We start from the raw sequence: 14,396 nt of genomic DNA, 5'->3' as shown, positions 1-14,396 counted from the left end.
CCCTAAAGGTCCTCTAGACCACATAACTTCTTCCCTTTAGAGATAAGGAACTGAGTGCCCAGGGGTAAATTATCATTCCCTGAGGCATCAGGATAAAAACTCTGGTCATCTGATTCTTACTTCAAGGTGAATGTGAATTTTAAAGCTAGAGGAAGTGTATTGAGACCTGACTAGTTTCTTTTTTCTTTCTTTCCTTTTTTTTTTTTTAAGATTTTATTTATTCATTCATGAGAGAGAGAGAGAGACAAGCAGAGGGACAAGCAGGCTCCCTGCGGGGAACCTGATGCCAGACTAGATCCCAGGACCCAGGATCATGCCCTGAGCCCAAGGCAGATGCTCAACCACTGAGCCACCCAGGCATCCCTAGACTTGACTAGTTTCAAGAAAGAAACTCGCCCACACCATCTTGGGTAAAGAGCTCATTCCCGAAGTTAAAGCAGTGCCCAGAGGCTTTGCCATTGTGCCTGGTGATCCTGTTGCCTCTGCTGTCCTATGCCTTGCTCCTCCCGTCTCTAGGCAATGAGACCGATTGGGCCAGTGATTTGGTTGCCAACCACTAAGGAGCATTCCTGCTGGGAAAGCTGTTTAATATTAGATCCTCTTAGTTTTAGTCAAAGTAAGAATGTTTTGGGTCAATACATAAGGCTTTGTAAACCATATAGCAAGCTTAAGCAGGAAGAATTTTCTAAACTTCTGTGGAAGGAAAGCAGGATTTCAGGTAGGTGTAGGACTTTTGTGCTTCCTGGACCTTCCCAGAATGGGGAGTAAACATTTGGATGTATAGATATGGAATGGGAAAGGTGAACTAAATCACAGTGAAGCTCAAATTGAGTTAGTTTGCAAATGGAGAGTGGTAAATGTGCCCTTAGGAAACTGCCGAAAAATACTATGGCTTTTGGGCAAATCAATTGATGCTATCAACCTCTGTTTGCTTATCTTTGAGTAAAGAAGACAATAGTACATACTTATCTTGCCTATTGTTGTGCATACCAGTGATAATGTATGGTAAATTACCATCACTATATAGGGGCTACAGGTAAGGTAACCGTTATGGTTATTACTACTACAATACTCTAACTACTACTACTGTACTTATTGTTACTACCGCTAATACATAAAACTACTTTTACTGCTACTATTGTTATATGATAGTAGTTAGTAATTGAGCGGTCTTCTCTGCTCAGTTAGACAACAGGAGGTGGGCTTTACAATTGATTTGCAAGAAAGTATAGACATTCTTTATTGATGTTCAGTGGTTAAGATCAGGGGCTTTATGGGGCCACAACATACTCCTTAGCTGTGAGATGTTAGACAAGTTATTTAATCTTGTGTGCCTCAATTATCTCATCTGTAAAATGAGGATAATAATACTTCCTATCACAACAAGCTCTTGTGAGGATTAAACAAGATAATCTAAGTACTTTTAGAATATTGTCCAGCATGCCATGAACACTTAATACACATTCTCTATTGGGCTATTAATGTATTAAATGTGCGTTGGATCTTCATAGCTACCTAATGAGATAACAGGCATCATTATCTTTATTTGATATTTACTGAGATTGAAGCTATGATTTGTGAGGGCAGTGGCAGAGGTGCCAAAAGAGTTTCTCTCCCTTCTTTCCTTTCCTCTCTTCCTTTGACATATTCTTATCTATTGTACTTGAATGGTACACAATCATACCTGCCTTAGATGACTAGAATTTCGGACATCTGATTCCTTTTTCATTTTCTTCCTCCTACAGCCCCACCTCCACGCTTACTTACACTCTTGTCTTTTGCTACTAGTCTCTAGCTACTAGCTGTCATTTCCAAAGCCCCAAGTTTTCATTTGAATCTTCATGCTTGAGAAATCAATGGGGTCAAGGAAACAAGAACCAGTGTTTACATAAGTGTCTATTGGACTTCTCTTTATCATTTTTTCAGGTCTTGTAGAAATTTGCCTGATGCACCCCCTCGATGTGGTGAAAACCAGGTAAGGTTCTGCATGAACAAGTTTTATTGACTTTGGCTGATGTCCAAATTAAGATCTGTCAGAACACTAAATGCTAGAACTTGTCCTAGGCAAGGTAACTTCTCCCGATAATGGCATTTATATTTACTTCTTAAAGAAAATACTATTTGACAGATAAAATGTGAACAGGGAAAAGCATTTTTGGATAGAGGTTGTCTAAAGGTATATGATATTTTACTGCCTTCACATGACAACCATAAGGTATGATTTATGGTTAAGCTGGTAAGTGAAGTAAATTTATCATAATGATGCAAAAACTAAACCTTAGTGAATTATGACAGCAGGCTTCATTTGGCATTGCCTGTAACAGATTGCTATTTAATAGTCAGCATTTTGGTGTGAGACTCCAAAATTTCAAGTTAACTTCTCAAATGGTGCTTAAAGAATTTGTTCCTACAACCGTTTGCCAATGCAAAATGCAATATTTCTAGGAAAGTGGATTTGCTCTTAAGGGGCGACACAAATCAGGACAATGTACTAAATCTATTTACCAAGTAACAAAAAATCATGTGGGTTTTAATATGATCTAGAGAACTTTTTTAAAAGTTAAATCTAACTGAATTACTGAACTATTTTTTTTTTTTTAATTAGAAGCTGTTAGAATTGAGTGAAAGTTTCCATTTACTTGCATTGTATAAAACCGAAGATAACCATACCTAGGTTGGTGCTCCATAGCAAATAGTGCCTTTCAACAATGGTGGTCGAACAAATCAAAGTTAGAAAATGCTTGAAATGTCAGACTGATCATTGAATGGACATGTTGCTTAATTTACCTAAAGACGCGGCAGAATCTTAAGCTGGCTGCTGAAAGCAAGGGACAGTGGCTGTAACATGCAAATAGTATTACTTTTTTTTTTTAATTTTTTTTTTTAAATTTATTTATGATAGTCATACAGAGAGAGAGGGAGAGAGAGGCAGAGACATAGGCAGAGGGAGAAGCAGGCTCTATGCACCGGGAGCCTGATGTGGGATTCGATCCCGGGTCTCCAGGATCGCGCCCTGGGCCAAAGGCAGGCGCCAAACCGCTGCACCACCCAGGGATCCCATAGTATTACATTTTTAAAAATTTTTTTTTTTTAATTTTTATTTATTTATGATAGTTACAGAGAGAGAGAAAGGCAGAGACACAGGCAGAAGGAGAAGCAGGCTCCATGCACCGGGAGCCCGACGTGGGACTCGATCCCGGGTCTCCAGGATCGTGCCCTGGGCCAAAGGCAGGCGCCAAACCGCTGCGCCACCCAGGGATCCCTAGTATTACATTTTTAAAAGAGATAGAGGAGATGAGAATTTGGCCCCTGTCTTAGTCAGCTTGGGCAGTTGTAACAAAATACTATAGACTTGGTGGCTTAAGCAACAGACATTTATTATAGTTCTGGAGGCTGAGAAGTCAAGGATCAAAGTGCAAGTGAGTCTGGTTCTTAGTGAAGGCCCACTTCCTGACTTGTAAACAGCCACCTTCCTGTTATATCAAGCTCTTATTGTATCAGCTCTGCTGTCTCTCCCTCTACTTATAACAGCACTTATCCTATCACTGAGACTCCACTGCATTTAACCTCATGACATCATCCAAACCTAATTACCTCCACAAAGGCCCCAACTCCAAATACCATTGCATGGAGGTTAGGGCTCTGATATATAAATTTGGAGTATGCAAATGTTCAGTCCATAACAGCTTCAAATCACCAAACCCAAACAGAGAAAGAAAACCACAAATTTCATTCAAATATACCATTGCATGAACTCCCTGGACCATGTTTTTATAGGGTTCAAAAACAGAAAACAAAGCACACTGGCCTTTCCTTCTTAGATTCCATGATAACTGAAAAGCCAGAATATTATTGCTAGTCTTACTAAGGAATAAATTGTCTTTTTTAAGGATAATTTCCTAAATTAGCAAAATGTTTGAATGAGCATAGAGGAGAAATAAGAATGATTTAAATAAGACATGATATTGAAATTACAGTTACTCATTCATTCACTTAATCATTCATTCATTCACTTATTAAGCATCTAGTGTGTGTGGGTTCCAAATGAACTGTCCTCAAAGAGCTCACAGTCTCAGTTAATAGGAATTTCATCACAATAAGTTTCAAAAACTGTATTATTTCATGGTACTGGGTTTGAATAAAATATTTCTTGAAATTGATGTGCCACATTACTGGGGCTTTATATCTCCTTTGTTACATAGCTATTTTCCATGAAAATAGTATTAAGTGACTGGAATTAGTCACATGCTCTTGTCTAACTTCAGTGGGGAGGGAAAATATAATTCTTCCAGATACCCTGAATAAGAAGGGAAATGGATATAGAATGGTATTTGGCCTGCATAACAATAAAAAGTATATTGAATAAAGACTCATAATCATAGAGTAAACTGAAAGTCTGAACTAACATGGAACTGACTTTGCAACAGAAGTAGAACGTGCAAAGATTAGTAGCATTTCTCACTGGGTACTAACAAACAGGTGATAGGGCGTGGACAGGACAGACTAGATGCTGAAAGCTCTTCTCAGTTATATTGGACAGGAGATGACTATATTTCTAAATAAGATAAACTATGAACTGTAAGAGATAGTATATGAAACCATGTAACAGTCATTTTAGCAGGTCAGTTTCCTTAATGACATCAAGGGCACTGGATTCTAAGTTGTTGGTGGCATTGTCAAAATGGGGGGTGGCATACACCAGACCAAACCTCACTTCCTTCAAAGTTACTTTGTGGGGTGTTTTGTCCTCTCTTTGGATATTATTACTTGGAGGGTAGTACAGTGAATTCATCTGAATATGGAAATGGTTCGTTTTCAAGAATATCTCATGTGCTGAAGTATAGCAAAATAAGTGTTTACTTCTTGGAGTTTAGTCTTTTCTTTTTGGATTTTATTTGTGCCTAATTCTTTTCTTTGCTGAAGAAAGATGACAGTGTAAAAATGCATTTCCAAACTCATCCATTACAGGAATTTCCCTTCTTTCCTTCCTTCCTTCCTTCCTTCCTTCCTTCCTTCCTTCCTTCTTCCTCCCTCTTTTCTTTCCTTTTTTCCTTTCTTTTCTTTTCTTTTCTTTTCTTTCTTTCTTTCTTTCTTTCTTTCTTTCTTTCTTTCTTTCTTTCTTTCTTTCTTTCTCTTTTTTTCACCTTATAAATGATCAATTCTGTTGCCTCAGGCTGAGGGCAAAGGGAGGTGACTGTATTACACAAGCCCAAGGGCCAAGGTTACCTGGTGGAAGCTAGAACCACAGTAGATCTGTATAGTATAGCTGGAGCCCTCCCCCCCCCCCGCCGCAATTGCCACTTTCACTGCCTCAGGCAGACAGGGAAGGAGAGAAATCCTCTACTTTCTCCTTTCTTCCCAATCTTCAGTCTTCCACCTTTGCTTCTATTTGCTGAACTTTGGAAGTCAAGAAGCCCAACCTAGCAGAGGGCAATCTTTCTGTATAGTAAAGCAGAGCAGAACAAGGAAGGAGCAAGAAATGGGTCTAAAGACAAACAGAACCAGGACTGTGAGGTCTGGAGAAAGAGCTGACATAAGCCTTCATTTTCTTTCTTTCTTTTTTTTTATTGATATGTAATATCAATAACATAACATTAGGTTTAGGCATACAAAATAATAATTCAATATTTGTATAGATTGGAAAATGATCATCAGAATAAGTCTAGTAAACATCTAACACCATACATAGTTACAAATTTTTTTCTTGTGATAAGAAATTTAAGATCTACTCTCTTAGCAATTTTCAAGTATGTAATACAGTATTATTAACTATAGTCACCATGCTATACATCACATCCCCAGGACTTGTTTATTTTATAACTGGAAGCTTGTACCTTTTGACCCCCTTCACACATTTTACCCACTCCCCACCCATAGGTTCTGGCAACCACCAACCAGTTCTTTTTATCTATAAATTTCGTCCCCCCCCCCCCCCAATTTCATGTAAGTGAGATCATATAGTGGTTGTTTTTCTGTCTGATTTCACTAAACATAATGCCCTCAAGGTCCATCCATGTTGTCTCAAATGACTGGATTTCCTTCTTTTTATGACTGAATAATATCCATTGTATATAGTGCATATTGTATATGGGAACTTTTTTTTTTTTTTTTTTTTTTTTGTATATGGGAACTTTAAATGGGAACATTAAAGCTTTAAATGGGAACAATAATGGTATCTACATTACTGTGAGAAATAAATGAGAGTATACACTTATATGGTGTTCATATGTACAGATGCCTAGATGGTATTTTATTATACTGTGTCAGCAAAGGGAAAGGGATGACAGAGACAAAGGGAGCTTGCAAGGTAGTCAGGGAAACACAAGGGAGTGTTTATGTGTACATATATATTGTACATATACAATGTAATTACACGTGCATATACATACCACATTTTATTTACCCATTCATTCACTGATGGACACTTAGGATTCAAGCATGCATTTTCAATTTGGCATGTTTAATAAGCACTCAATTTACATTTTAAAAGATGATTAGAAGTTATAATCTATAAACTTTTTATGAAAAGATTTAGGCACTATGGCACTTCCCTTTATATAAGAAATAGTATATTCTGCTTCATATCAGCATAGCTCCAGGAATACACCTAATGTAAGCAACTGCCTTGTTCTAAACGTCCCCACCTTATTTTAGCAGAGGAGATTTGGCTAAGATGCTGTATACATGGCAGTTATGTAGAACCAAGTTCTGCATTGAGATTCTTCCTAGACACATACACATATACTCTTTCATAGTTCTTTTTTTTTTTAATTTATTTATGATAGTCACACAGAGAGAGAGAGAGGCAGAGACACAGGCAGAGGGAGAAGCAGGCTCCATGCACCGGGAGCCCGATGTGGGATTCGATCCCGGGTCTCCAGGATCGTGCCCTGGGCCAAAGGCAGGCGCCAAACCGCTGCACCACCCAGGGATCCCTCATAGTTCTTTTATAGTTTGTATACAAAGAACTTTGTATCCTCTGGTTAAGAATGCATAACTACAAATGACAAAAGACTCTGTGCACTTGTATAACTAGGAACTAGGAAGACCACAGGTAGTTTTTAGCTTTGTACTCCAGGGATTCAAATAAAATAATCAGTAATATCTCCTCTCTCATATTTTCTCTCTTTCTCTCTCTCTCTCTCTCTCTCGTTGTCTCTCTCTCTCTCTCCTCATCTCTCCCTTTAGCTTTTCTTTTCCTGCATAGGCTTCACCTGGGGGGGGGGGGTGCTTCTTTTATTTGGCATCAGATGGCCCCAGTGGCTTCAAGCTTACATGGGTCTTGGCATTTGTGTGTACTCTCTGAGATTCTCTGATGACCTGACAATTAAGAATTCTGGCTGTAGAGTTTGGGCAGCCTGGGTTCAAATCCTGCTTCTTCTCTTAACATCTGTGTAACATCAGGTAAGGTATTAGACTTCCCTGTGCCTACATTTCCCAAGCTTTAAAAGGGAACAATAATGGTATCTATGTTACTGTGAGAAATAAATGAGGGTCTCTACACATAAATGATGTTTGTATGTACAGATGCCTATGTGATGTTTTATACTGTGTCAGCAAAGGGAAGGGGATGACAGAGACAAATGGGGCTTGTAAGGTAGTCAGGGAAACACAAGGGAGACTAAAAAGTGTGGGAGAGGGGAAATGTTTAATATGGAATCAGGCGGTTTCAAGTTTCCAAGCCGGAAGACTTGTTGTTATATGAGCACTACATTTAAATCTTTTCTCAGAAGGGTGTTTGCAAGTAGATAGTCCTTCTGGGTCTGAGGGCAGGAGAGCATCAGTTTCATCTCTGTGCTCCTGTTGACATCATCCCACATATCATTTTAGGGCTATGTGCTGACATTATTTAGGGCTGTGTGCCACAACTAGCACAGTGCCTGGCCTCCAGGAGGTACCCAGCAAATGCTGATAAATAAATGAATAAAAGAGTACTTGGTAGCAATCAGAAATAATAGCCCTATGAGTTCTATGGCCAATGTCTAGAAAGTGAATAATATGCAGCTGAGTTGTCTTCCTTAAAAAACGTAAGATTTCACAAAAGATGGGAAGTAAGAGTCTCTTGAAATGAAAGAGGAGAAATCATTTGATAGGGTGGTGGGCAAAAACATGTCAAGCTTGAGGTAGAGTTCCAGAGACTGGGTTGGGGAAGAGTGAGATGAGAGGGTTTCCACTAGGAATGCCCAAATGAGAGCAGGGCGTTTGAAGCAGCACAGGGGACCGAAGGTGCCCAGAAAGTGTGTGTGACAAGCTTTGAGATGGAAAGCAAACTGCTGGACTTTATCTAGGACAGTTTTGGCTAATCAAAATAAAATGCATGACACATAGATAATTTTAAGTTTTCTAATAGCCACATTTTAAGAAGTAAAAAGAAACAGGTAAAATGAATATTAACAATATATCCAGTTCAACCTCCAATGTCCAAAACATTGTCAGAGCAACATGCTAATCAGTATAAAAATTATTCATGAGATGCTTTACATCCTTTTTTAAAATACTCGACCTTGAAATCTGGTGCATATTTTATGCTGAGAGCACATCTCAATACTGACTAGTCAGTCACATCTCAAATGCTCCATAGCCACAGGAGTCTAGTGGTTAATGCATGAGGCAGCACAGGCCTGGGATGCAATGGGAAAGGAATTCTTTAAGGGCAAAGAGAGGTGGCCCTGTGGTTCCTTAGTGAGAAGAATACTCTTGCTTAGAATGGGTTGATCATTGCAAATAAGCAGAGTCCTAGGCAGGAGGGAATTTTACTACATATGCATTTGAAAGTTTGTTCCTATGTGGAGAAAGTGGCAATCAGAATACCCAAAGATTTATCCCTGTCACAGTCCAAGGGGGTTTTAGCTTACATCCCTTTCACACTTTTATTCCCATAAAGGGAAATGGCTCATTGTGCTTCAGGAAGAGAGAAGTACTGAGATGTTCATTCTGTTTCACCCTCAGTCATTTTTAATCACTTCTCTTTTATTTCATTTTCGAATGAGGCATAAATCAGGTGCAAACTAAATAAATTACTGATCCTGTAAGGACTGATCTTTTAAAACCACGCCCTGTCAAATTACTGCAAGGCACATTTTCTGGTGGGTGCCGGGGAAGGCAAGGAGGGGAGAGGCATTTTCACATCTCCTTACAGACACACAGTTACAGGCTGCTGGTGAGTGGACAGGCTGGTACATACCTTGGCTTTCATCCTTCCTCCCATCAGGACTTAACTTGCACTGAACAGTCTTATCATACTTCTCTCAAAACATATTAATCACTGTGTGAATTCTAAAGACCCACATGGGTTGAAAACTTGGCATCCACATGTTGTTATATGTGCTTATGGGGCTTTTACTCAAGGGGTTGAGATTGATTTACACTCTGTGTTGGTGGCTCCCATACCCCAGACCTGTTGAATCCAAAACTCTAGGAGTGGAGCCTATCAACATTTATGCTTAATACCCTCCTGGGTGAGTCTTAAGCAGCGAGTCCAGACTGGTCACTGGGTCAGCATTTGGGAAGCATTGCTAAATACCCTTATAGGCTGTTCTGTAAAGTCTTTGTGTAAAGAATTCCTTCTCTCTCTCATTGTCTCTCTTTCTCTCTCTCTCTCTCTCTCTCTCTCTCTCTGTGTGTGTGTGTGTGTGTGTGTTATACATCTCATTTACCTGTGTTTCTCCTTGGTTACATTTATATAAACCACTTTGTTAGTAATGAATGGAAGTGGAAGGAAGAGGTTCCCTTGCAGAGCTCATTCTGTGGTTTGTGAGAGTATTATCTACGGCCAGAAAATAAACACATATTGTCCTACTGAGTGAGGTTCCAGAAGCAAAAATCAATGCCAGAAGATGGGAGAGAATTGAGCATTGGTTGTTGCAGAGGGAAGGTAAATGGCTGTGATAGATAAAAATGATTTAGAGGCATGAGCCCACCACAAATTTTATTAAAAAGAGAAATCTGAGGATGGCTGTGAAGAGAGGCTGCTTTGTGGGGAGCCCAACAGAGAACAAGGAGCTAAGAGCTGAGGAGCATCCACAGCCTCCCTTTGCAAGGGTAGAGAGGGAACAGTTGTGAACTTGAAAATGAATGCCTAATATAGAGGTTGGAGAAGGGACATTGAGCAGCCTTTCGGGCCAACAGAACAGCAGGGTGGAAACAAGGAACAAAGAATATTTTTCCCTTTTAAAAAAAGAAGAAAAGAATCCTTTCAAAGTAGGAAGAGAGCAGTGGGAAAAATTAGGATGGAGTATAGAGTGGAAGCAGTAGAGTCTATAGGATTAAAAAAAAATTAGCAGAGCAGCCGAGACAGTTATTTCCATATGTTAACGATTTGTCCGTGGTATAAAACATTAAGATCACATTCAGGGTTAGACTATGGTTATGCCTGATTTCCCATCATCCGTAGAAATTCAGGGCTAGACCACTGTCATGGCTTATTTCTAACCATGGAGAGAATGTGTCTGAAGTGAAGTAAGCAAGGGAGTAGAACCACATTTTTATAAACTATATTTTGATTGGGACTTTGTCATTGTAGCAATATATCAATGGCAACATACAATGGTATGAAATGGTCACAATATCCCCGAATACATGTGAGTGTATGTAACTCCAACTTTGCTTTTGAGGTTGCATGATCATACTAGGATTTGTTTTATTTAACTGAAATGTCTTTTTGTAGTTACCGAAAGCAATAAAGTACTAAGTAATGAGCACACTGCAATTCTGCATTGTCATTCTTTTCCATGTAGCCATCATTAAAGATTTATTTATTAACATAATCAAATCAAAAACAGTGCACAAGATGGACTATATATTTGAAAGGGATAGAGGTGAAAATTAACTATGCTCTGCATATTACGTCGTAGAACTGCTATAAATACATAAATGAATAAATATGTGCTTTAAAATGCCATTTGCAGGGCACCTGGTTGGTGTAGTTGGTTAAGCACTCAACTCTCAGTTTCAACTCAGGTCCGGATCTCGGGGTGTGGGATCAAGCTCAGCATGGAGTCTGCTTGAAATTTTCTCTTCAGGACGCCTGGGTGGCTCAGCGGTTGAGCGGCTGCCTTTGGCCCAGTGCATGATCCGAGTTCGGGGATTGAGTCCCACATCAGGCTCCCTGTGAGGAGCCTGCTTCACCCTCTGCCTATGTCTCTGCCTCTCTGTGTGTCTCTCATAAATAAATAAATAAAATCTTTTAAAAAAAAGAAAAAAGGAAAAATTCTCTCTTCTTATCCCTCTGCCCCTCCCGCTTGTGCCCTCTCTCTCAAATGAATAAATAAATCTTTTTATTTGTTTTTTAAAAGATTTTATTTATTTATTCACGAGAGATGCACTGAGAGAGGCAGAGAAGTAGGCAGAGGGAGAAGCAGGCTCCCTGAAGGGAGCCAAAGGCAGACACTCAACCACTGAGCCACCCAGGTGCCCCTAAATAAATCTTTAAAAATAAAATGATGGGCAACCCAGGTGGCTCAGCGGTTTAGCGCAGCCTTCAGTCCAGGGCGGGATCCTGGAGACCCGGGATCGAGTGCCATATCGGGCTCCCTGCATGGAGCCTGCTTCTCCCTCTGCCTGTGTCTCTGCCTCTCTCTCTCTCTCCCCCTCTCTGTGTGTCTCTCATGAATAAATAAATAAATAAATACATCTTTAAAAAAAAAAAGAAACAGAAACACCTCCTTTTAAAAAAAATAAATAAAAATAAAAATAAAATGAAACAAAATGCCATTTGCTCCCACCTAAGTGCTTTATTACAAATCAAATTCATCATTGAGTACATGACAAACTAAAAGGTCCCACCTTTGTATAATGATTAAATTAAAAAGATGATATAACCTAAGCATAATCTTAAAACTAGAGAAAATAATCCTATTTTGTGTACTGTTAAGAATGCTGCATGTCTAAATTCTAGATTGGTGTTGACTTTCTGGAGAAAAGCAGAGAGTTTAGGGATAATAGGCCATGACCTCATGAAGATATTTTGTTAATATTATTGTTGGGAATTTTGTTTGTTTGTTTGTTTGTTTGTTTGAGAGAGCACGCAGGGGAGGCAGACATGGGGGGGAGTTATGGTGCAGTCCTCCATCTCAGGACCTTGAGATCATGACCTAAGCCAAAATCAAGAGTCAGATGCTTCACGGAGTAAGCCACCCACGTGCCCCTACTGCTGGGATTTTTACTTCGACAATGTTCTGCCTCTCTGGGATAACAAGTGTTGTATTAGAATACCCATAAGGATTCACAGTAGAAAGCCTTTCCCTCCCTCACATTTAGTGGTCCTTCCCATTGAACATAAAGCCAGGCCCTAGGATGGGTTGGTTATAATAGTTTTCTTACTCATAGAGAGTACTAGGTACATGTCAGTCTTTGCTGCTAATAAGTATTTTTAACCATTTCTCCAGTGGCCCAAAGATAAGGAGATAGAATGAGAGGATACCTAGAGACCTGTTGCTCTGAGACATTGGGAGGAAAATTGGTCCTGAAGATCTTATAGAGAATAATCTTGCTACTGTATGCTAAAATTACTTTTCAGATTTATTAATAAAGAGGAAATCCTTTCTTCTAAAAAAAATCCACTCAGTTTCCTCCACATAAAATAACAAAGTTCAATTATGTTAAATCAACTGTAACTCACTTTATAATCTTGAACTCTTGTTTCTAATTTTTTTCTTTCCTTTTTTCTTTTTCTTTTCTTTTTTTTTAATAAATGGAATTTTTATTTTAAATTACTCCCTAGAGGAGCATGCTATTTTTATGACTCACATTGTAGAACCTTTGTAAAGTGTTTAATCTCTCATTTGTGTTTTTGTCTAAATTTTTAAAATAAAGATTTGGTTTTTGTTTAAATTACAGTAGCTATTATTCCCCAACTAATTAAATGAGCTTAGAAGATTCTCCCTTAGGTAATAATATAACACGTGTTCTGTTTTGATAGAACTGCAAAAGCTTTCTTCCTTCCTTCTTCCTTCTGCTTAACTGCAAAAGCTTCTCCTGTGATGATCCCAGCCGAGGATGAGAAGGCAAAGTGCTTATGCATTCTTCATGCCTGTCAATGGGCTTCTCCAGACATCTTTCTTTTTCTTTTTCTAAACTGAAAGGTAAATAACTCTTAAATGGCTTCTTATCTTTGTCATGGGAAAGTGAATTACTTCTAAAATGAGCATCAGCATGAAAACTATTTCCTCTGTTTCTCCTCCAATCCCTGGCCACATCCAGAGTTTTATCCAATTGTTTATAAATTTTCAACAGTTTCATTAATCTGCTTATTTAGCCAATGCCCAGCACACTTTCCCCTATAATGATATATTTTGCCTTAGCCATTTTAAATTCCAATTTTTGGTTGTTAGAATTTAATAAGACTGTAAAATAAGAACAAAATAAACTGATTTGGGATTACTTTGAATTAAAAACAAATGGGATATTTTTCTAAGTGTTTTTTATACAATCATAAAGTTTTCTCAGATAATCTTCTATTTTAAGTACAAGTTTTGGGGGGGGTAGAGAATTTGGAACTAATTCCATGTCTATTTTCAGTGGCTATTCAAAGCCTTTTTGAGATAAGCCCCAGCTCTAAATTCAATAAGTAAAGCAAAAGTTCAAAATGTTTGCTTTTATTTGGAGATATTTTAAATGATTTTTAGTTAAGCTCTAAGCAATCTGCCACCACTGAAAATTAAATTGTCTTATCAACAGTCTTATCAACTTTCTTCTCTTCTGCATTTATAAAAAAGAGCAGGTGCTTATCTCAGAAGGACTGGAATATTCTTTAAATGTCATGTACCATGGAAGAAGCTCTTCCTGTAGCGTGAGAAAACTTGAAAGTGTTGAGAAAGAAGCTGTTTGAGAAGAGAAAGCTCTAACTGTGAGCTGAACCTTAGAACCTCAAGCCATGCCCATGGGAAAGCTGCTTTTGAGTTGAGCATATAGTGGGAATCAAGCCTAATGAAATCTGAATTGTTGGGATTGTAGTACAGCTGAAAAATATGGTTATGGATACTATAGAAGATTGTTTTTCCTTTTTGTGAAGCAAGAATAAAAATCATAAATTTCTTTAGACAAACATAAATTCAAGGCTGATAATGTAGTATCTTAACTGTGAACCTTGACCAAAAATTGATAAAATTGCTTAACATTTCTGGAAAATTGATTAATTCTCAAAATATTCTTGTTGAGATGGCTAAAATAGCCTGTATTGCTTTTGCTTTGCAGTCAGGGCACAGCTGAGATTTAGTTTTGACATAATGAAGAAGTTTGCAAGATGATAAATAGAGCTGCATATTCTCTGGATGCAATTCTGCATACTCTGAGCCAAGTTCCTACAGAATAAAATTTTCCCATTTGGGGGCTATTGAATATTTTCTCCGGTAAAACTTTTGTAGTTACCTAAAAAGTTACATACTTTCCTTTTATAG

At 38.4% G+C, this 14,396-nt stretch overlaps 1 protein-coding gene across 6 annotated transcripts in view; it reads left to right on the top strand.

Moving 5' to 3' along the window:
* SLC25A21 (solute carrier family 25 member 21) overlaps positions 1–14,396 on the top strand; it is a 470,243-nt gene that overhangs the window by 283,158 nt on the left and 172,689 nt on the right. For all 6 annotated transcript variants that reach the window (XM_038544546.1, XM_038544544.1, XM_038544547.1 and 3 more), the window contains one exon: positions 1,927–1,975. In XM_038544546.1, coding sequence (XP_038400474.1) covers positions 1,927–1,975 — 49 coding nt within the window. The remainder of the gene's footprint in view (positions 1–1,926; positions 1,976–14,396) is intronic.

The sequence above is a fragment of the Canis lupus genome, chromosome 8 (assembly GCF_011100685.1).
Source record: "Canis lupus familiaris isolate Mischka breed German Shepherd chromosome 8, alternate assembly UU_Cfam_GSD_1.0, whole genome shotgun sequence".
Lineage (NCBI taxonomy): Eukaryota > Metazoa > Chordata > Mammalia > Carnivora > Canidae > Canis > Canis lupus.
This window is presented reverse-complemented; position numbering and strand designations above follow the sequence as displayed.